Source organism: Bombina bombina, chromosome 5, assembly GCF_027579735.1.
Source record: "Bombina bombina isolate aBomBom1 chromosome 5, aBomBom1.pri, whole genome shotgun sequence".
Lineage (NCBI taxonomy): Eukaryota > Metazoa > Chordata > Amphibia > Anura > Bombinatoridae > Bombina > Bombina bombina.
The window spans coordinates 9,465,279-9,491,263 of NC_069503.1; the positions used below are offsets into that span (position 1 = coordinate 9,465,279).

General features: G+C 37.2%; 1 protein-coding gene across 1 annotated transcript in view; it reads right to left on the reverse strand.

Annotated features, from left to right (window-relative positions):
* Window positions 1–25,985, reverse strand: part of KCNH2 (potassium voltage-gated channel subfamily H member 2) — a 1,055,144-nt gene that overhangs the window by 9,387 nt on the left and 1,019,772 nt on the right. The window contains exon 15 of the mRNA XM_053713258.1: window positions 24,399–24,582. Coding sequence (XP_053569233.1) covers window positions 24,399–24,582 — 184 coding nt within the window. The remainder of the gene's footprint in view (window positions 1–24,398; window positions 24,583–25,985) is intronic.

Genomic DNA, 25,985 nt, shown 5'->3' on the forward strand with positions numbered 1-25,985 from the left:
GTATGCTCCCTAGAGGGGCACATGCTGTTGTCGCTGAAGTGCATGAAATGTAGAAACATTTCATACCTCTTCCTCAATATACTCTGGGAGAAAATGGGGGTAGAGCAGATGAGACTACTGCTCCAGTAGGAGCGGATGGAGGGTTTCTTTATGATTCCCATCAGCATAGTTAATGCCCAGAATTTTTTTAAATTCTGGCAAATAGACGGGGGCTTATTGCTGCTTTGCCAATAAAGAGCCAGGCTTTGCAGCATGGAACTGATGGGCATATAAATTAGTTTGGGCGGCAATGTTCGCCAATACATCATTGCCCAGAAACCCCTCCATAAATTGTTGGGGGCTAAATCCTGCGACATCCACATTGATGCCAGGATTTGCAGTGAAGGGTGGGATATCTGGCCTCTGGTGATGAGGTGCTACCTACTCCTCACGAGCAATGCCAGCTGGAACAATACGTCTTCTTCTGGCTGGGCGGCTAGTAGCCACAGATACATCACCATCAGTTGACACTGTATCTAGTGATGTATCTGAGCAATTGGCAGGGTCACTATTAGGGTCTGAGCCAGACATAGAGGCCCCTGACTCTTATGCAAGGATAGCATACGCCTCCTAAGCACTATATGTTCTCTATGTATTTATTTTTATCTGTCACAAAAAAAAAATTACTAAAAAAGCATTAACACACAATTTAAATTAAAATTAAGTAAAACTAGCTAAATGGCTCTGAAAAGAGACTTTGGGTCTCACAAAAAAAAATTACTAAAAAACAATTAACCCCTAAAAAAATGCACAGAGAGCAAAAAAGTGTTGCTGTGCCAGAGCCAGTGATTTATACTGATCACTGGCAAGCTAGGGGTTAATGGCTCTGAAAAGGGCCTTTGGGTCACAATTTTTTACAAAAATTATATTAGCTCAATCTCTCTCCCTAAACACAGATCTCTCTCTCTCTTTTTATTTTTAATTCTTTATTTATTCTGTGAAAGAACATGACATAAATAAATATTCCCCTTAGCTAGGGCTCAACAGCAACAAAACGTAACATGTGAATTAGTTGTTAGATACAAAGGATTTAACATATAGGCCTCTATTTATTAAGGTCTTGCAGACCTGATCCGACAGTGCGGATCAGGTCCGCAAGACCTCGCTAAATGCGGAGAGCAATACGCTCTCCGCATTTAACATTGCACCAGCAGCTCACAAGAGCTTCTGGTGCAACGCCGCCCCTTGCTGACTTGCGGCCAATCGTCCACCAGCAGGGAGGTGTCAATCAACCCGATCGTACTCGATCTTTAGACCACTGCTTCATAACTTCAAGCTCCGTACGGAGATTGATAAATATGGGCCATTGTATTCAGTAGATCTTACAGCAGTAGAACATGTCACTCACATAAAATTTTTAATACCTGGCCAGTTGGCCAACATTTCTCCCCCAGGGTGTCAGTTCCCCAAGTCCAGCTAACTCCTAACTTGCACCAATAAACTGAGCATTTTCTAATCTCCAAAGTCCATCCGCCAGTCTCCTCTCAACTGAGCTTTCAGCAAATATTTAGAATTGCGTATGGGGTATAGGATTCTTGCTTGTTGAGATGTGTCTAAGGAGTGTAGGTATGTTTCCCATTTTTTCATGAAACGTGCTGTGCGACTAGCTATATGCCCCATGGTGTCGGCCTGCTCGTGAAGCAATTGGGTGTGTATCTCATTTTGTAACTGCAGCAAAGATGGGGTGCGTCTATCTATCCAGTATCTCAGAATAATTTTCCTTGCCTGAAGAATAACATTATGCACGAATACTGAGAGTTCAGGGATATCTAGGAATATTACCATTTGTGGTGTGAATGTAGCAATAGGTATGTTTAAAGTACGCAGACAGCAGCAGACCATCCCCCAGAATTTCGTCAGTTTAGGGCATTCCCATATCATATGTATCAGGGATGCTTGGACCTGTGAATATTTCGGGCAGTTCCCAGTGTGATCTCTCTCCCATTTTCTATACAGTTTAGGTGTCACATACGCTAATCCAAGAATTTTATTGTGGGATTCTCTGATATTTATTGACAATGTAGCTTTCCGGACTTTTTCAATGCTATTTTGAATCTGTATTTTAGAAATAGGTGTATTCAGTATCTCTGTCCACTTCTTACTAACATGCTCTAGTGAGAAGAAATCACTTAGCGCCTACTACTGAATAGACCCTTAGCTTTGATAGGTGACCCCTAGTGGTCAGAAACGTTTAAGAAAAATCAGAAAATATCAAAGCGCCAGCGAACCGGCAGGGTTCAGAATGTGAAACCAATTTCTTCACAATTTGGGTTAAGACAAAATGATTTATTCCAAATATTAAAACAAACATTAAAACATAAGTTCTTGACAATACTTTGAAGATTTAAAACTTTCGTGTCCAAACTTGGTATATATATATATATATAGAGAGAGTGGATTAAATGTGGATCCACACAATGCTTTATGACAATATAAAGTGCCTTCTAGATGGTACAACAATAACTGACACAATAAATTCGACATCAGTGTTTGCAATAATTATGGATTTTTCAAGTTTGGTAACTTGGAAGCTTCCAAATTAAGAGTATAAAATAGATAATTAGATAAAAACTATCCTATAGTGATGTCACTTACTATAGCTATTCGACCGGAATAATATAGTATATATCACAAAAATACAATTGGAGTTATAGCCGACCTATAACAGTGCTACCTACTATAGTTGTCAGACCAATTGGCAGATTATGCAGAAAAGTATATGATCTTATAACAATATTGGTTCAGTGTAAAACGGACTAAATGGATATCTCTAATGCGGTTGGGTGTGTTAATAACTTTAACACATGAACGAGGCCAGAGTCGTTATTAACTGTGGATATTTTCTAAATGTGACCCTTAATTTTGTTGTGGCAAGAGTGAAACCGATCAACTGTACCTTTAAAGGATCAGTGACCGTTCTCCGCTAGCGAAGGGGAAAGAGGGAGTGTGCTTTATTTGAGCCAATTGTGTGACAAATATTACGTGAAAAAACAATTCAGCATAAAAACAATTCAGCATAAAAAACGATATATGGCAAAATACAAAATATAAATTAGTGCCAAAATTACAATTGATTGTCTGACAGGTTGTACGTGAAAAACAAATCCAGCAAAAAAAGAAAACTATATAAAAAAACAAAATGTAAATTTCAAAAAATAAATACAAAAAATAAATTCAATTGGTGCCAAAAATACAATCCCAAAGTAAAGATAGAGGATTCAATTGGTGTGATTCTTCAGGTCCCAGGTGCAAAACAATATGTAATATAAACAAAATATATATATATTTTTTAAGCGTCAAAAAAATATAATATATAGTGTATCGATATTTGAAATATATATCGATAATTAAAAACAGAATCCAGAATATACAATACAAAATTTGTGTCAAAAATTGGTGTTCAGAATCAAAGCTTAATCCAAAAGTGTGCTTCGATTTAACCCTCAAATGTCACTAGTGACCAACATGATTGTAACCGCCTAATGATTTCAAAATGAAAAAAGTGTGACTAAAATATCCTCGTTAAAAGTCAAAGTTAAATGTCCTTCGATTTTTAATCCAAGCTTCAAAACTTTGACTTTTAACGAGGATATTTTAGTCACACTTTTTTCATTTTGAAATCATTAGGCGGTTACAATCATGTTGGTCACTAGTGACATTTGAGGGTTAAATCGAAGCACACTTTTGGATTAAACTTTGATTCTGAACACCAATTTTTGACACAAATTTTGTATTGTATATTCTGGATTCTGTTTTTAATTATCGATATATATTTCAAATATCGATACACTATATATTATATTTTTTTGACGCTTAAAAAATATATATATATTTTGTTTATATTACATATTGTTTTGCACCTGGGACCTGAAGAATCACACCAATTGAATCCTCTATCTTTACTTTGGGATTGTATTTTTGGCACCAATTGAATTTATTTTTTGTATTTATTTTTTGAAATTTACATTTTGTTTTTTTATAAATTTTTCTTTTTTTGCTGGATTTGTTTTTCACGTACAACCTGTCAGACAATCAATTGTAATTTTGGCACTAATTTATATTTTGTATTTTGCCATATATCGTTTTTTATGCTGAATTGTTTTTATGCTGAATTGTTTTTTCACGTAATATTTGTCACACAATTGGCTCAAATAAAGCACACTCCCTCTTTCCCCTTCGCTAGCGGAGAACGGTCACTGATCCTTTAAAGGTACAGTTGATCGGTTTCACTCTTGCCACAACAAAATTAAGGGTCACATTTAGAAAATATCCACAGTTAATAACGACTCTGGCCTCGTTCATGTGTTAAAGTTATTAACACACCCAACCGCATTAGAGATATCCATTTAGTCCGTTTTACACTGAACCAATATTGTTATAAGATCATATACTTTTCTGCATAATCTGCCAATTGGTCTGACAACTATAGTAGGTAGCACTGTTATAGGTCGGCTATAACTCCAATTGTATTTTTGTGATATATACTATATTATTCCGGTCGAATAGCTATAGTAAGTGACATCACTATAGGATAGTTTTTATCTAATTATCTATTTTATACTCTTAATTTGGAAGCTTCCAAGTTACCAAACTTGAAAAATCCATAATTATTGCAAATACTGATGTAGAATTTATTGTGTCAGTTATTGTTGTACCATCTAGAAGGCACTTTATATTGTCATAAAGCATTGTGTGGATCCACATTTAATCCACTATATATATATATATATATATATATATATACCAAGTTTGGACACGAAAGTTTTAAATCTTCAAAGTATTGTCAAGAACTTATGTTTTAATGTTTGTTTTAATATTTGGAATAAATCATTTTGTCTTAACCCAAATTGTGAAGAAATTGGTTTCACATTCTGAACCCTGCCGGTTCGCTGGCGCTTTAACATGCTCTAGTGTATGTTCATTATTGGAGGCCATCATTATCTTGTAGATTGGGGAGATGGATGTACAACCGTGGGAGTACAGATTACATAATTGGTAAATAGCATTGTTACCTTCAGGGAAATCCTTCGAATTGACTAATCCTGCTAATCCCGTGATATAGTGTCTTGCCTGGAGGTAAGCAAAATGATGTGTACGTGGTAAATTATAGGTCATTTGGAGGTGTGCAAATGTACAAACGGTTTTCCCGTTACCCTCTAATAACTTTGACACCCTGTCAATTCCCAAATACTTCCAGGTCCTGAACGTCTGTGTGGTTGTCCCTGGCAAAAAGTGGGGGTTTCCCTGTAACGGTATATATTTAGTGATTTTGTGGCTACTTTATAATCTGCTGCATAGTTTCCTCCATGCCTGAAGGGGCTGCGAAAGGAGGGGGTAGTGTGTCAATACCTTATCTAGTTTGTCAGCTTTTAGGTGCGGAAGAGTGGCTAGTGATCAGGGTTGGATCACATGTTGCTCCAACTCTGGAATCGTGAAGTGACTATTTCCCGTCAACCAGTCAAGTATGTATTTCACCTGTGCTGCCCAGTAATATATTTCCACATCTGGAACAGCCATGCTCCCTGAGTTAATTGTGCTCATCATTCTATCTGAGTGAATTCTGTGTTTTTTATTAGCCCAAATGAAGGAGAAGAAGAGGGACCTCCAAAAAGTTACATCCTTTTTATGTAAGATTATTGGTAGCATCTGCATTATATAAAGCAGCTTAGGGAAGATAATCATCTTAATAAGTCCTATCCTGCCCGAGATGGTTAACGGTAGCTTTGTCCAGTGCTTAGTGAGATCCAAGGCCACCTTCTTAAGAGGTGTGTAGTTTATATCATACCAGTCCGCCGGATTTCACGAAAGTCTAACTCCCAAGTATTTAAAGGTATTCCCCGCTATTTTAAAATCATAGTGGAGATCCGGTATGTCATTGGCATGTGATAACCATATTAGCTCCTTCTTATCTGTATTAACTTTATAGCCGGAAATACGGCCGAAGTCATTTATGATATCCATTAATACTGGGACATTTAATCTGGGATCTTGTATGTATAGCACCATGTCATCAGCAAAAAGAGACAGGTGGATTACCTTGTCCCCTATTTTGAGACTGTTTGTGGTATGTCGAATTTTCGCTGCAAGGGGCTCCAATGCTAGGTCAAAGAGGAGCGGCGAGAGGGGGCATCCCTGCCTTGTTCCCCTACCCAGAGCAAATGGCTGGGATGGTATTCCGTTTACCAGTATCGCTGCCTGTGGGCTGGAATATAATGTTTTTAACGCTCTTAAAAAATCCCCCGTTATCCCGAATCGGTCTAAGGTATAGAACAAGTGGCTCCAGAGGACCTTATCAAAGGCCTTCTCTGCGTCTACTAGCAGGGCACACGCTACCTCCGATTGTGTGACATGGGCGTTGACCTGCGCTTTCCCAGTAATGCGTTAATAAGAACTGTAGCGTGCGGACATTTACCACTGATGACCTACCTTTCACAAATCCTGTTTGACTCGCATGCACAAGGTCTGGGAGTAGAACCGCCAGCCTATCTGCTAAGATTTTCGTGAGTAGTTTATAGTCCGAATTCATTAATGAAATCGGACGGTAGGATTCGGGGGCTAAGCAATTCCTGTCTGATTTAAGAATTAGGCTAATGTTTGCTTCTTTGAATCTCTGTGATAGATTCGCTTTCCCCTGCAGAATATCATTGAACACCAGGGCCAGTGGGCTGGCCACCTCCTGCTTGAATATCTTGTAGAACTCACCAGGCAGACCATCTGGTCCAGAGGCCTTTTCCAGAGGGAGCCTCCCTATAGCAGCAAGTACCTCATTTAGCGAAATGCTTGCGCTCAGTGATTGTTGCTGAGATTCTGACAGAGAGGGTAAAGGTATATCTTCCCAAAAATTGTCCCTAATGATTGGGTCTGTCTCTAGGGTGGTATAAAGTTTTGAATAATATTGAGTAAATACCTTCTGTATTCCTGCTGTGTCAGTATGTAAAATGTCATTGTGCTTAATGGCCGATATTGTGTTGGTACCTCTATTCAGTTTCGTCACTAGCATCCTACCCGTCTTATTACTGTGACGGTAATATTTGGCATGCATCATTGTTAAGTCCCTGGCTGCATTTTGGGTGAGGTATGTATCTCTTTGCGCTTTGGCGTCTCGATACTTAAGTCTATTTGCTGTCGTGGGGTTGCGTAGATAGCGATTTCGTTCAATAATTGTTTAAGTAATAGGTCTTCCCTAATTTGTTTTTTTTTTCCTGAAATTAATAACATACGTGATCGTAGTGTCTCTAAGCACCGCCTTCGCGGCTTCCTAGAATAGTACAGAGCTGCTCTTATGCTCCTGGTTTGTTGAGGTGTATTCTAGCCACTCACCCACAAGGTGTTTCCTGAAGTTATCATCATGTATAAGATATTTAGGAAACGACCATCCAGTGCCTAAGGGCCTGGAAGGTCCCACATGCAACTTCAGTGTAATTGGGGCATGATCTGAGATAACTGGGCTATCTATTCTCGCGTCCCTGACCCTGGAGCTCAAAGACCCACAGATCAAGAAGTAGTCTATGCGTGATAGAGTGTCTTTTGCCGGTGTGGCACAGGTGAAATTTCTAGCCTTTGGGTTCCTATCCCTCCAGATGTCAGTGAGAAGGAGAGCGTTCCGGAACTTACCGAGCAGATTTGTGTCCCTCTTAGCATTCAGATTCCTATTGTGGGTTGTTTGTGAGTGTAGTGGGTTGTGAAATCTATCGGCAGGGGTTTGTGGTGCGAGGTTAAAATCCCCTCCCAGTACTATTGGGGCATCTGCCCATTGTAGTAATCGTACTCTAAAATCACTCCAAAAAAACATTCTTACATGTGTGAGGTCCATAAACTCCACGCAGTATCATTGGGAACCCGTCTAGTATGAGTCTGAGTAGGATAAATCTTCCTTGAGGATCTAGTATGGTTTGAGTCACTGTGTAGTTTAAGTTCTTGTGGAAAAGGATCGCTACCCCCTTGCCCTTGCTTTCATATTTAGTGTATACAACTTCTCCCACCCATCCCTGTTTTAACTTCTGATGCTCATTAGGTTTCAAATGGGTTTCTTCAAGAATCGCTATGTCAGTTTTTCTAGATTTCAGATATTTCAATATGGCCTCCCACATTCCATGATAAGATATGTATCCCCATCTTTGAGATTGCCTTGGAGAGGAACCTCTGAGTGGCCTGTTATGTTCCTGTCCCTTTAAATCAGGATGTTCAGGTATTGACATCCCTATATAAGGCCCCTCCTCCAGTCTACCTATGCTTGGTAATTTGTACTCACTTAGCTATATGCTGAGCAACAACGAAGACACCTTGCTGATATTCCTAACCAAGGAATTTACTCCTAACAACTACAACTGCTGTGTGCTTTCCAACTTTGGATCGTCATATACCAGGTTTCTCTGTTTTGTCCGGAATCTCTAAAGTATCTCTTACTTGTTAATTCAGTTTCATCCGGCTTCTACATTGAAGCCGTGAATCGGCGTCTGACGTCATCGCAAGTCTCCGGATCCTCTCTCACTCTGGGTGCTAACAAACAACTCCTGTGTTTAACAGCAACTCACCTTGAAGCTGCGGTAACCGTTACAATTCCTTACTCTCTGAAGTTGGTAACGTATTATACCTTAATTCACTTACTACTTTGAAGGACTTTCCTGCTTGTTCTAAAGTGTGACGCTTATGCAAATGCAGCTACCGTTTACTATCTGATTGCCTGTAACATCTAACGATTCAGCTTGATGAACTGTGCTTAACTATTCTATGTGCATTATCAAATAATCATACTATTATCTGTCAAAAGACTCTCTGCTGTTTATATGAATACTAACAACGTTATAGACTAACTAAGGACTGCCTGTTGCCTAAAAACATCATTATCTGTTATAGAGCTCTCCTGCTTACTATATTAAAGAAACACCTCCTGGTTGCAACCTGTGTTTCTTGAGGCTGACATTTACCTACTCATTCTTAATCTTGTCCTTATCTAATTCTTTTCATTTATCTGCTATCTCTGTAATTATCTGCATATTGCAACCTGGTATTGCAATCGGGATAATACACCTTTAAATCTTATTTCTTTCACTCTGCATCCATGCAGCAGTGACCCTCAGATCTATGAGCAAAAACTAGGTTCTTGATTACATCTAATGAACCTAAAGGTTTGGTGTGAGACTGAGTGGTCCTGCAGTTAAGGATATAACATACTTACACTTAACATATTACCAAGCCTCTATATATCCTACAGCATGGATATCACTGAACTTACAAACCGTGTGGGTTCCCTTGCACAAAGCATGGACCATATGCTACAAGGCCTCAAACTGAAAATGATCACATTAGGAAGTTCATTAATGAGCACTTATCTAATAAACCTGCTCCTATTGAATTAACACCTGAACCAACTGTATCCCCACCTGAAAAGTTCTTTGGTGACAGGACTCAGTTTAGAGAATTTAAAAACTCCTGCACTCTGTACTTTTCTTTAAAACCCCGAACCTATACATCTGATCGGGTCAAAGTTCTAACGGTCATTTCATACCTAAGAGGAGAGGCTAAATCCTGGGCTAACGCCTTCTATGAGAACAATGACCCCATATTAGACTCCTTAGATGCCTTTTTCTCTGCCATGTCTCTATTATATGAAGACCATCATAAGCAGAATACTGCTGAGACTGCCCTTAGGAGCCTACGACAAGGTAAAAGAGCAGTAGAAGAATATATCACGGACTTTAAAAGATGGGCACCAGACACCCAATGGAATGAACCTGCTCTCAGAAATCAGTTCAGAACAGGTCTTTCTGAAACATTAAAAGATGAATTAGCCCGTGGTGCAGTTCCTGTGGATTTGGAGAATCTCATGACCTTATGTATCACTATTGATAGAAGGATAAGAGAACGTAGATCTGAAAGGGCAGTATCTGATCCTATTGTCAAGAAAATCCCGGTATACCATCCTGTGGTCTCTGCGCCATCTAAATCAAATGACGAACCTATGGAAGTTGCTGTTATGAGGGGTCCTCTAAAACCAGAGGAAAAAGCCAGAAGGAAGCTACATAACTTGTGTTTATATTGCGCAGCAAAGGATCATGGTGTTAGAGACTGTCCTGCTCTTATCAGACAGAAGAGGGGTAAGAATCTTCAGCACCAAAATTGCCTTAACAAATTGTCTACTCTTACCACTCATTTACCAATTTCTGTTTTCTTGCAGTGGCGTCTACAGAAGACAAAAACCCAGGCCGTTATTGACTCTGGCGCATCTGGGAATTTCATTGACCAAGCATTTGTTACAAAACATAAAATACCCACAATAAAAAAAGATAGTGCACAAGCCATAAGATTGGTTGATGGATTTTTTATGAATACAGGGCCTATCACGCATCACACTACGCCCTTGCAAGTTATCACACAGACAGGCCATACTGAGACATGTACATTTGACATTTTGCCTTCTAGTTTATACCCGTTAATTTTTGGTATCAATTGGTTGATAAAGCATGATCCTGATATATCTTGGAAGCAAGGTGTTGTGAAATTTAATTCCACTTACTGTATGGAAGTCTGTTTTCCCAAAGCTTCTGTGTGTTGTATGACTGATCATGTCTTACCTGAATGTTATCAAGAATATTCCGATGTGTTTGACAAAGTAGAAGCTCAGAACCTACCCCCCCATAGGTCTTATGACTGTCCGATAGACTTACTACCGGGCAGTTCTATTCCTTTTGGTCATATATACCCTATGTCACAACCTGAATTGGTTCACTTGAAACAGTATTTAGAAGATAACCTTAAGAAGGGATTTATAAGACCTTCCACCTCTCCAGCGGGTGCTGCAATGTTTTTTGTTAAAAACAAGGATGGATCACTTTGTCCTATTATCGACTACAGACAACTTAACAAATGTACCAAGAAAAACAGGTACCCACTTCCACTCATCCCTGAACTTATAGAACGGTTGCAAGGAGCTAAAATTTACACAAAATTAGATCTTAGAGGAGCTTATTTGATAAGAATGAGGAAGGGGGATGAGTGGCTAACAGCTTTTCGCACACTTTATGGACTGTATGAATATACAGTAATGCCTTTCGGTCTGTGCAACGCTCCTGCAACGTTCCAGTGTTTTATAAATGACGTATTTCATGACTTACTTGATGTCTGTATGGTCATTTATTTAGATGACATTTTGATCTATTCTGACAATATAACAAACCATCACACCCATGTCAAGCTTGTTTTGTCCAGACTCCGTACACACCATCTCTATGCTAAGTTAGAGAAATGCATTTTTAATACCACTACTATTTCCTTCTTAGGATACCATGTTTCCCCTTCTGGTATCGCCATGGAAGCAAACAAAGTGGAAGCTATTACTAACTGGAGCACCCCCAGTACAAAAAAAGATGTCCAGAGATTCCTTGGGTTTGCAAACTTTTACAGGAAGTTTATCAAGGGCTTTTCTGAGATTGCTAGACCCTTGACTAAATTAACTCAGAAAAAACCTGGTTTCTCTTGGAATATTCATGCTGAGAACGCATTTAATATTTTAAAGGAGAGGTTTGTAACAGCACCGATACTCAAATTCCCAGATCCCAGTTTGCAGTACACGCTTGAGGTCGATGCTTCTGAATACGCTCTTGGAGCTGTACTCTCACAAAGAGTTTCACCCAAGGAAGCACTGCATCCAATATCATATTACTCTAGGGTAATGAGCTCAGCCGAGCTAAATTATGCTATTGGTGAAAAAGAGCTTCTCGCAATAAAATCAGCACTAGAGTTTTGGAGGCACCTCCTTGAGGGTACTAAACATACTATTCTTATACTTACGGATCATAGAAACCTTGAATATTTAAAAACTAGCAAAACGTTAACTTCTAGACAAGTTAGATGGAGCCTCTTCTTTTCAAGATTTGATTTTACCATCACTTACCGCCCGGGTTCCAAAAATACAAAAGCAGATGCTCTTTCAAGGAAAGATCCAAAACCTCAACATTATATACCTCCAGATTCTATCATTCCACAAAATAAATTCATTGGATTAACTTCAATCACTGAAACCTCTATAAAAGAATATCAGGGAGCAGATCCAAGACTCCCATTAGCAGATCTACAAAAACACAGTAGCAATCTGTATTACCATGGAAACCAGATATACATACCAGAACCTCTACGTAATGAATTAATGCATGGTGCACATGATTCTCTTCTATCAGGACATCCCGGACTTCATAAAACACTACGCATACTTCAAAGAGACTATTGGTGGCCTAATATGAAAAGTTCTGTCTTGTCTTATATCCGGTCCTGCTCTGTCTGTGCTACTTGCAAACATACTAGAACTCGTCCTTATGGTCTCCTTCTCTCGTTACCAGTTCCCGATAGACCCTGGAAGGACATAGCAATGGACTATATAGTGGAGCTACCCCCATCCTCTAACCATAATACAATCCTAGTCATTGTTGATCTGTTTTCTAAAATGGCTCATTTTATTCCACATATGGGTTTGCCAACCGCTTCCGAAACAGCCTTACTGTTCCTAAATCATGTTGTAAAGTTACATGGACTACCCGACTCTATCACGTCTGATAGAGGATCTCAATTCACCTCTAAGTTCTGGACTCAGTTATGTTCTATCCTCAAGATTACTAGGAGATTAAGTACTGCTTATCATCCCCAGACTAATGGTCAATGCGAAAGGACTAACCAGTCCCTTGAACAGTATTTGAGATGCTATTGTACCAACCAACAGGATAACTGGTTTGCTCTGCTGCCTACTGCAGAATTCGCACATAATAACATGACCAACGCATCCACAAAGACTTCGCCATTCTATATTAATTATGGTTTTCACCCTTCATATCATCTTTTCCACAGAACTGATTCCTTGCTACCTACTGTTGATCAGACTGTTAACACTATTGCTGAGGGCTTCTCTGTTCTCAAAACAACCTTGCAAGAAGCTCAAGCTTCACAGAAACACCATTACGATTTAAGGCGCTCAAAACCCCCTCTTTATAAACCTGGGGATAAGGTTTGGCTCAGTACTAGACACCTGAAACTTTGTATTCCAAGTAAAAAGCTTGGAAGTCTTTTCATAGGTCCTTATGACATAGTTAAGGTTGTTAATCCAAATGCTGTGACTCTTCAGCTGCCTCCTTCTCTCAGGATACATCCTACATTCCATGTGTCCCTCCTGAAACCTTTCTCTCCGATAAGAGATCCCCCTCATCCTTCGTTGACTAACCCTCCAGTTGTGGATGATGTTGAGTATGAGGTGGATTCTATTTTGGACTCTCGCTTATATCGCAATCAACTCCAGTACCTGGTACGATGGAAAGGTTTTGGGGCTGATGAGGACTCCTGGGAACCATATTCTAATTTGTCGGCACCTCGTCTTCTTTCAATTTTTCATCGGAGACATCCGGACCGACCCAAGCCTTGATCCGCGGAGCGGCTCTTTTTAGGGGGGCGTCCTGTTATGTTCCTGTCCCTTTAAATCAGGATGTTCAGGTATTGACATCCCTATATAAGGCCCCTCCTCCAGTCTACCTATGCTTGGTAATTTGTACTCACTTAGCTATATGCTGAGCAACAACGAAGACACCTTGCTGATATTCCTAACCAAGGAATTTACTCCTAACAACTACAACTGCTGTGTGCTTTCCAACTTTGGATCGTCATATACCAGGTTTCTCTGTTTTGTCCGGAATCTCTAAAGTATCTCTTACTTGTTAATTCAGTTTCATCCGGCTTCTACATTGAAGCCGTGAATCGGCGTCTGACGTCATCGCAAGTCTCCGGATCCTCTCTCACTCTGGGTGCTAACAAACAACTCCTGTGTTTAACAGCAACTCACCTTGAAGCTGCGGTAACCGTTACAATTCCTTACTCTCTGAAGTTGGTAACGTATTATACCTTAATTCACTTACTACTTTGAAGGACTTTCCTGCTTGTTCTAAAGTGTGACGCTTATGCAAATGCAGCTACCGTTTACTATCTGATTGCCTGTAACATCTAACGATTCAGCTTGATGAACTGTGCTTAACTATTCTATGTGCATTATCAAATAATCATACTATTATCTGTCAAAAGACTCTCTGCTGTTTATATGAATACTAACAACGTTATAGACTAACTAAGGACTGCCTGTTGCCTAAAAACATCATTATCTGTTATAGAGCTCTCCTGCTTACTATATTAAAGAAACACCTCCTGGTTGCAACCTGTGTTTCTTGAGGCTGACATTTACGTACTCATTCTTAATCTTGTCCTTATCTAATTCTTTTCATTTATCTGCTATCTCTGTAATTATCTGCATATTGCAACCTGGTATTGCAATCGGGATAATACACCTTTAAATCTTATTTCTTTCACTCTGCATCCATGCAGCAGTGACCCTCAGATCTATGAGCAAAAACTAGGTTCTTGATTACATCTAATGAACCTAAAGGTTTGGTGTGAGACTGAGTGGTCCTGCAGTTAAGGATATAATATACTTACACTTAACATGGCCACACCTATGGAAGGGGTAGTATTATTGCGCTGAGTTGCTGTTGCGTGTAGGCTGTGAATCCTATGCGTATGCTAATTTTACTTACAATTCTGACACCCTGGGGTCTTCCCTCCTGGCAACAGCTAAGTTTCTGGCTTTCGTAGGAAACCAATATCGGATTAAGACAAAAAGATATATAGTTAGTATCCAATATCAATATCCATCATTCAATATATGTACCACTGAGCCAGTAAAGCAATATTAACAGTAAAACAGTAAAACAGAACAGTTAATCAACAGTAACACCACTCCCCCCCCTCCATTTTTCAAAAAGGATATAGAATGATGTCCTGGCTAATCCCAGTAAGCATCATGATTCAAGTGTCCTCAGTTTCTACATTTTCTGGAATTGTTTCAGGAAGACCAACCACATGAATAATATTTCGTCGGGATCTGTTTTCTAGGTCGTCTAATTTGACCATCAGAGCCTTGTTTTGGCCCTGCAATCTTATAATGCTTAACGTGGATTCTCTCTGTTGCGTCTCTGTGTCAGCCACTTTCTGTTCTACCATACTTAAACGCGCAGAAAAGATCTTGAAGTCTGAAGACAGCGTATCCAACCCTGTCTGCAATTGCTCTATTTTCGGCAAAAACAGAGCGGACAGTTGCGTTACTATTGGGTGGGTATCCTGTGGCATGGGGTCAGGTAGCTCCATTACCGCCGACGGCAGAGTATGTACTTCAGCCTGGTTCTTTTGTCTCCTGTCGTGTTGGCGTCGTTTAGACATATTACCAGTTCGTTTATTATATAGAGTGTAATATTTTTGCATACAGACAGGGAGATGACCTAGTGCTAAAACCAGCACCACAGTTTGGAATTTTCTGCTTTGCAGGAGTTCAAATAGGATAGTAGATAACTCAGGAGAGTTTCTGGGGGGGGGGGGTTCCGGGGTGGGGTCCCCAAAGTTTACAGCATCATGTTAGCTACTGCCCACGCAGGGCTACTGGGAATGTTGAGAGTATACTAGTCAGTGAGGCAGCAGCAGCTCAAACGTTCAGCGCCTTTCTTTCCCTTCTATCTCCCCCACGGGAGTCTGGGGGCTGTGCCTTTAAAAGCCTTTATAACTGCTTGCTGGGCAAGATGGCTGCCGGAGTGTGTCTGACCTTATTTCCTATGGGGATTTTTGTAGCCCCCCGGTTTTGTTCCCCCTCATTGTGTGTAGCACTTCGCCTTAGAAGATTTTATGACTGGGGCCGTTGGAGGACTATTCCTGTGGCGGGTTACCCGCTCCCACCTTCACCTCGCTCTCTCTTCCGTTGATCCGCTCTTTGGTGGGGGAGTAGTTAGAATACCTCCTTGCGTATTCGTGTCCGGGCAGGTGTAAGGGTCGCTCCTGCCAAGGATAGTGGCTATGTGGGCGACTTTTGGCGTTGTTTGCTGCCAATTGCTGGGTCTAAACAGCGGAGCTCTCCAGACTGCGTCCGTATTCAGCACTCGCCCACCGGAAGTCCCAGATCTCTCTCTCTTACTAAAACACAAGTAAAGGGGGGCGAGGGAGATCCACTGCTCAGAGTCAATAATTACTAAAATTTCCATGATCAGACAAATTTAATTTTTTATTATTACAAATGTAATTATAGGGGCAAGCTCAGATTGGATGACCCTAACCTGCCCATATAATGAAGCAGGCTGGGGACACCCCCAGAAGCCCCATGATGCACTGGACAGACCCATCTTTGAAACTACATGGGGGAGGGGGGCTATATAGGGATTTTTATATAAAACACTTTTTTATTACAAAATCTAATTTACTGAGTGCCTCGACTCACCATGGCACTCAGTACACTGCCCAATGGCTTCCGATGCTCTGCTTGACTGCTGGGCTCCACATGGAGCTAAACCGGAAGTGATCACTCTGTGGGAGCGATCAAAATGGAGCCCGGCAGTCAGGAAAAGTATTGCAGGATGCCTCAACATTGTGGCATCACTGCAATGCTGTTTGAGTGGCTGGAAGCGATTTCGATTGCTTCCAGCGCTCAGATTACCCGAGGACGTCCATAACAACCGCTTTTTGTAAGACGTCGGTCGTTAAGGGGTCGTTAAGGGGATAAACTGTCGAACTATTAGCTGTTTATGTGAAAGAGATATACATCATGAATATAATCTAATAATGTAAACGTGGAAACATGCGCTAATTATATACACGGGGGAAACATGCGCTAATTATATACATAGGGAAACGTGCGCTAATTATATACATAGGGAAACGTGCGCTAATTATATACATGTGGAAATGTGCACTAATTAAATACACGGGGAAACGTGCACTAATTATATACATGGGGGAAACGTGCGCTAATTATATACATGGGGAAACGTGCACTAATTATATACATAGGGAAACGTGCGCTAATTATATACATGTGGAAACGTGCACTAATTATATACATAGGGAAACGTGCGCTAATTATATACATGTGGAAATGTGCACTAATTAAATACACAGGGAAACGTGCACTAATTATATACATGGGGGAAACGTGCGCTAATTATATACATGGGGAAACGTGCACTAATTATATACATAGGGAAACGTGCGCTAATTATATACATGTGGAAACGTGCACTAATTATATACATAGGGAAACGTGCACTAATTATATACATAGGGAAACGTGCGCTAATTATATACATGTGGAAACGTGCACTAATTATATACATAGGGAAACGTGCGCTAATTATATACATGTGGAAATGTGCACTAATTAAATACACGGGGAAACGTGCACTAATTATATACACAGGGAAACGTGCACTAATTATATACATAGGGAAACGTGCGCTAATTATATACATGTGGAAATGTGCACTAATTAAATACACGGGGAAACGTGCGCTAATTATATACATGGGGGAAACTTGCGCTAATTATATACATGGGGAAACGTGCACTAATTATATACATAGGGAAACGTGCGCTAATTATATACATAGGGAAACGTGCGCTAATTATATACATGTGGAAACGTGCACTAATTAAATACACGGGGAAACGTGCACTAATTATATACATGGGGGAAACGTGCGCTAATTATATACATGGGGAAACGTGCGCTAATTATATACACAGGGAAATGTGTGCTAATTATATACACAGCAAGTGTATGATAATTAAGTACATAGGTAGTGAATGATAATTATGTACATAGGTAGTGTATGATAATTATGTACATAGGTAGTGAATGATAATTATGTACATAGGTAGTGTATGATAATTATGTACATAGGTAGTGAATGATAATTAAGTACATAGGTAGTGAATGATAATTATGTACATAGGTAGTGAATGATAATTATGTACATAGGTAGTGTATGATAATTATGTACATAGGTAGTGTATGATAATTATGTACATAGGTAGTGTATGATAATTATGTACATAGGTAGTGTATGATAATTATGTACATAGGTAGTGTATGATAATGATGTACATAGGTAGTGTATGATAATTATGTACATAGGTAGTGTATGATAATTATGTATATAGGTAGTGTATGATAATTATGTACATAGGTAGTGTATGATAATTATGTACATAGGTAGTGTATGATAATTATGTACATAGGTAGTGTATGATAATTATGTACATAGGTAGTGTATGATAATGATGTACATAGGTAGTGTATGATAATGATGTACATAGGTAGTGTATGATAATTAAGTACATAGGTAGTGTATGATAATTATGTACATAGGTAGTGTATGATAATTATGTACATAGGTAGTATATGATAATTAAGTACATAGGTAGTGTATGATAATTATGTACATAGGTAGTGTATGATAATTATGTACATACCTGTAGGTAGTGTATGATAATTATGTACATAGGTAGTGTATGATAATTATGTACATAGGTAGTGTATGATAATTATGTACATAGGTAGTATATGATAATGATGTACATAGGTAGTGTATGATAATTAGGTACATAGGTAGTGTATGATAATTATGTACATAGGTAGTATATGATAATGATGTACATAGGTAGTGTATGATAATTAGGTACATAGGTAGTGTATGATAATTATGTACATAGGTAGTGTATGATAATTATGTACATAGGTAGTGTATGATAATTATGTACATAGGTAGTGTATGATAATTATGTACATAGGTAGTGTATGATAATTATGTACATAGGTAGTGTATGATAATTATGTACATAGGTAGTGTATGATAATTATGTACATAGGTAGTGTATGATAATTAGGTACATAGGTAGTGTATGATAATTAGGTACATAGGTAGTGAATGATAATTATGTACATAGGTAGTGTATGATAATGATGTACATAGGTAGTGTATGATAATTATGTACATAGGTAGTGTATGATAATTATGTACATAGGTAGTATATGATAATTATGTACATAGGTAGTGTATGATAATTATGTACATAGGTAGTGTATGATAATTATGTACATAGGTAGTGTATGATAATTATGTACATAGGTAGTGTATGATAATTAAGTACATAGGTAGTGTATGATAATGATGTACATAGGTAGTGTATGATAATTATGTACATAGGTAGTGTATGATAATTATGTACATAGGTAGTGTATGATAATTATGTACATAGGTAGTGTATGATAATGATGTACATAGGTAGTGTATGATAAATATGTACATAGGTAGTGTATGATAATTATGTACATACCTGTAGGTAGTGAATGATAATTATGTACATAGGTAGTGTATGATAATTAAGTACATAGGTAGTGTATGATAATTATGTACATAGGTAGTGTATGATAATGATGTACATAGGTAGTGTATGATAATTATGTACATAGGTAGTGTATGATAATTACGTACATAGGTAGTGTATGATAATTATGTACATAGGTAGTGAATGATAATTATGTACATAGGTAGTGTATGATAATTATGTACATAGGTAGTGAATGATAATTATGTACATAGGTAGTGTATGATAATTATGTACATAGGTAGTGTATGATAATTATGTACATAGGTAGTGTATGATAATTATGTACATAGGTAGTGTATGATAATTACGTACATAGGTAGTGTATGATAATTATGTACATAGGTAGTGTATGATAATTATGTACATAGGTAGTGTATGATAATTATGTACATAGGTAGTGTATGATAATTATGTACATAGGTAGTGTATGATAATTATGTACATAGGTAGTGTATGATAATTATGTACATAGGTAGTGTATGATAATTATGTACATAGGTAGTGTATGATAATTATGTACATAGGTAGTGTATGATAATTACGTACATAGGTAGTGTATGATAATTATGTACATAGGTAGTGTATGATAATTATGTACATAGGTAGTGTATGATAATGATGTACATAGGTAGTGAATGATAAATAATGTACATAGTAGTGTATGATAATTTGTACATAGGTAGGTGTATGATAATTATGTACATAGGTAGTGTAATGATAATTAAGTACATAGGTAGTGTATGATAATTATGTACATAGTGTAGGTGTATGATAATTATGTACATAGGTAGTGTATGATAATTATGTACATAGGTAGTGTATGATAATTATGTACATAGGTAGTGTATGATAATTATGTACATAGGTAGTGTATGATAATTATGTACATAGGTAGTGGTATGATAATTATGTACATAGGTAGTGTATGATAATGATGTACATAGGTAGTGTATGATAATTATGTACATAGGTAGTGTATGATAATTATGTACATAGGTAGTGTATGATAATTATGTACATAGGTAGTGTATGATAATTAAGTACATAGGTAGTGTATGATAATTATGTACATAGGTAGTGTATGATAATTATGTACATAGGTAGTGTATGATAATTATGTACATAAGTAGTGTATGATAATTATGTACATAGGTAGTGTATGATAATTATGTACATAGGTAGTGTATGATAATTATGTACATAGGTAGTGTATGATAATTATGTACATAGGTAGTGTATGATAATTATGTACATAGGTAGTGTATGATAATTATGTACATAGGTAGTGTATGATAATTATGTACATACCTGTAGGTAGTGTATGATAATTATGTACATAGGTAGTGTATGATAATTATGTACATAGGTAGTGTATGATAATTATGTACATAGGTAGTGTATGATAATTATGTACATAGGTAGTGTATGATAATTATGTACATAGGTAGTGTATGATAATGATGTACATAGGTAGTGTATGATAATTATGTACATAGGTAGTGTATGATAATTATGTACATAGGTAGTATATGATAATTATGTACATAGGTAGTGTATGATAATTATGTACATAGGTAGTGTATGATAATTATGTACATAGGTAGTGTATGATAATTATGTACATAGGTAGTGTATGATAATTAAGTACATAGGTAGTGTATGATAATGATGTACATAGGTAGTGTATGATAATTATGTACATAGGTAGTGTATGATAATTATGTACATAGGTAGTGTATGATAATTATGTACATAGGTAGTGTATGATAATGATGTACATAGGTAGTGTATGATAATTATGTACATAGGTAGTGTATGATAATTATGTACATACCTGTAGGTAGTGAATGATAATTATGTACATAGGTAGTGTATGATAATTAAGTACATAGGTAGTGTATGATAATTAGGTACATAGGTAGTGTATGATAATGATGTACATAGGTAGTGTATGATAATTATGTACATAGGTAGTGTATGATAATTATGTACATAGGTAGTGTATGATAATTATGTACATAGGTAGTGTATGATAATTATGTACATAGGTAGTGTATGATAATTATGTACATAGGTAGTGTATGATAATTATGTACATAGGTAGTGTATGATAATTATGTACATAGGTAGTGTATGATAATTATGTACATAGGTAGTGTATGATAATTATGTACATAGGTAGTGTATGATAATTATGTACATAGGTAGTGTATGATAATTATGTACATAGGTAGTGTATGATAATTATGTACATAGGTAGTGTATGATAATTATGTACATAGGTAGTGTATGATAATTATGTACATAGGTAGTGTATGATAATTATGTACATAGGTAGTGTATGATAATTATGTACATAGGTAGTGTATGATAATTATGTACATAGGTAGTGTATGATAATTATGTACATAGGTAGTGTATGATAATTATGTACATAGGTAGTGTATGATAATTATGTACATAGGTAGTGTATGATAATTATGTACATAGGTAGTGTATGATAATTATGTACATAGGTAGTGTATGATAATTATGTACATAGGTAGTGTATGATAATTATGTACATAGGTAGTGTATGATAATTATGTACATAGGTAGTGTATGATAATTATGTACATAGGTAGTGTATGATAATTATGTACATAGGTAGTGTATGATAATTATGTACATAGGTAGTGTATGATAATTATGTACATAGGTAGTGTATGATAATTATGTACATAGGTAGTGTATGATAATTATGTACATAGGTAGTGTATGATAATTAAGTACATAGGTAGTGAATGATAATTATGTACATAGGTAGTGTATGATAATTATGTACATAGGTAGTGAATGATAATTATGTACATAGGTAGTGTATGATAATGATGTACATAGGTAGTGAATGATAATTATGTACATAGGTAGTGTATGATAATTATGTACATAGGTAGTGTATGATAATTATGTACATAGGTAGTGTATGATAATGATGTACATAGGTAGTGATGATAATTATGTACATAGGTAGTGTATGATAATTATGTACATAGGTAGTGTATGATAATTATGTACATAGGTAGTGTATGATAATTATGTACATAGGTAGTGTATGATAATTATGTACATAGGTAGTGTATGATAATTATGTACATAGGTAGTGTATGATAATTTAGTACATAGGTAGTGTATGATAATTATGTACATAGGTAGTGTATGATAATTATGTACATAGGTAGTGTATGATAATTATGTACATAGGTAGTGTATGATAATTATGTACATAGGTAGTGTATGATAATTATGTACATAGGTAGTGTATGATAATTATGTACATAGGTAGTGTATGATAATTATGTACATAGGTAGTGTATGATAATTATGTACATAGGTAGTGTATGATAATTATGTACATAGGTAGTGTATGATAATTATGTACATAGGTAGTGTATGATAATTATGTACATAGGTAGTGTATGATAATTATGTACATAGGAAGTGTATGATAATTATGTACATAGGTAGTGTATGATAATTATGTACATAGGTAGTGTATGATAATTATGTACATAGGTAGTGTGATATAATTATGTACATAGGTTAGTGTATGATAATTGGTCCATAGGTAGTGTATGATAATTATGTACATAGGTAGTGTATGATAATTATGTACATAGGTAGTGGATGATAATTATGTACATAGGTAGTGTATGATAATTATGTACATAGGTAGTGTATGATAATTTGTACATAGGTAGTGAGATATTGATGTACATAGGTAGTGTATGATAATTATGTACATAGGTAGTGTATGATAATTAGTGTATACAGTAGGTAGTGTATGATAATTTATGTACATAGTAGTGTTTGATAATTATGTAATAGGTTGTTTTAAAATAACCTAAGTAAGGTAGTGTATGATATACGTAAATAGGTAGTGTATGATAATTATGTACATAGGTAGTGTATGATAATTATGTACATAGGTAGTGTATGATAATTATGTACATAGGTGTGTATGATATTATGTACAATAGGTAGTGTATGATAATTATGTACATACGGTAGTGTATGATAATTATGTACATAGGTAGTGTATGATAATTATGTACATAGGTAGTGTAATTTATGTACATAGGTAGTGTATGATAATTATGTACATAGGTAGTGTATTGTAATTATGTACATACTGTAGGTAGTGTATGATAATTATGTACATAGGTAGTGTATGATAATTATGTACATAGGTAGTGTATGATAATTATGTACATAGGTTGTGTATGATAATTAGTTCATAGGTAGTGTATGATAATTATGTACATAGGTGTGTATGATAATTATGTACATAGGTAGTGTATGATAATTATGGTACATAGGTAGTGTATGATAATTAAGTACATAGTAGTGTATGATAATTATTGTACATAGGTAGTGAATGATAATTATGTACATAGGTAGTGTATGATAATTATGTACATAGGTAGTGTATGATAATTATGTACATAGGTAGTGTATGATAATTATGTACATAGGTAGTGTATGATAATTATGTACATAGGTAGTGTATGATAATTATGTACATAGGTAGTGTATGATATATTATGTACATAGGTAGTGTATGATAAAGGTATAGGTAGTGTGATGATAATTATGGACATAGGTAGTGTTATGATATTTATGTACATAGGTAGTGTATGATAATTATGTACATAGGTAGTGTATGATAATTATGTACATAGGTAGTGTATGATAATTATGTACATAGGTAGTGTATGATAATTATGTACATAGGTAGTGTATGATAATTATGTACATAGGTAGTGTATGATAATTATGTACATAGGTAGTGAATGATAATTATGTACATAGGTAGTGTATGATAATTATGTACATAGGTAGTGTATGATAATTATGTACATAGGTAGTGTATGATAATTATGTACATAGGTAGTGTATGATAATGATGTACATAGGTAGTGTATGATAATTATGTACATAGGTAGTGTATGATAATTATGTACATAGGTAGTGTATGATAATTATGTACATAGGTAGTGAATAATAATTAAGTACATTGGTAGTGTATGATAATGATGGGCCGGTTTCTGAGGTGAACGTAAGAATTAAACAAGGTGTGAGGGTACCTGAGATAATGACGCCAGCATCTCAGACTGTCCTGGAAGACCAGGCAGAACTATCTGCTCCCCATCTGGAGGGTAACTTGCCATCTGTGGGGGAGAGGACACTGTGCTGTAGGCTGGGGGCACCATCTGTTTCTGCAGGAGCTGTATGATTGTATTAATGTCGGTCACCATGCGACTCTCTAGCCTGAGGAAAAGCACATCATGTGACATTAGTAGACAAAAAGCACATCATGTGACATTAGTAGACAAAAAGCACATCATGTGACACCAGCAGACAAACAGCACATCATGTGACACCAGCAAACAGCACATCATGTGACACCAGCAAACAGCACATCATGTGACACCAGCAGACAAACAGCACACCATGTGACACCAGCAGACAAACAGCACATCATGTGACACCAGCAAACAGCACATCATGTGACACCAGCAGACAAACAGCACACCATGTGACACCAGCAGACAAACAGCACATCATGTGACATTAGTAGACAAAAAACACATCATGTGACACCAGCAGACAAACAGCACATCATGTGACACCAGCAGACAAACAGCACATCATGTGACATTAGTAGACAAACAGCACATCATGTGACACCAGCAGACAAACAGCACATCATGTGACACCAGCAGACAAACAGCACATCATGTGACACCAGCAGACAAACAGCACATCATGTGAGACCAGCAGACAAACAGCACATCATGTGACACCAGCAGACAAACAGCACATCATGTGACACCAGTAGACAAACAGCACATCATGTAACACCAGCAGACAAACAGCACATCATGTGACACCAGTAGACAAACAGCACATCATGTAACACCAGCAGACAAACAGCACATCATGTGACACCAGCAGACAAACAGCACATCATGTGACACCAGCAGACAAACAACACATCATGTGACATTAGTAGACAAACAGCACATCATGTGACACCAGTAGACAAACAACACATCATGTGACACCAGCAGACAAACAGCACATCATGTGACACCAGTAGACAAACAACACATCATGTGACACCAGTAGACAAACAGCACATCATGTAACACCAGTAGACAAACAGCACATCATGTGACATTTGCAGACAAACAGCACATCATGTGACACCAGCAGACAAACAGCACATCATGTGACACCAGCAGACAAACAGCACATCATGTAACACCAGTAGACAAACAGCACATCATGTGACACCAGCAGACAAACAACACATCATGTGACACCAGTAGACAAACAGCACATCCTGTGACACCAGTAGACAAACAGCACATCATGTGACACCAGCAGACAAACAGCACATCATGTGACACCAGTAGACACACAGCACATCATGTGACACCAGCAGACAAACAGCACATCATGTGACACCAGCAGATAAAAAGCACATCATGTGACACCAGCAGACAAACAGCACATCATGTGACACCAGCAGACAAACAGCACATCATGTGACACCAGCAGACAAACAGCACATCATGTAACACCAGCAGACAAACAGCACATCATGTGACACCAGCAGACAAACAGCACATCATGTGACACCAGTAGACAAACAGCACATCATGTAA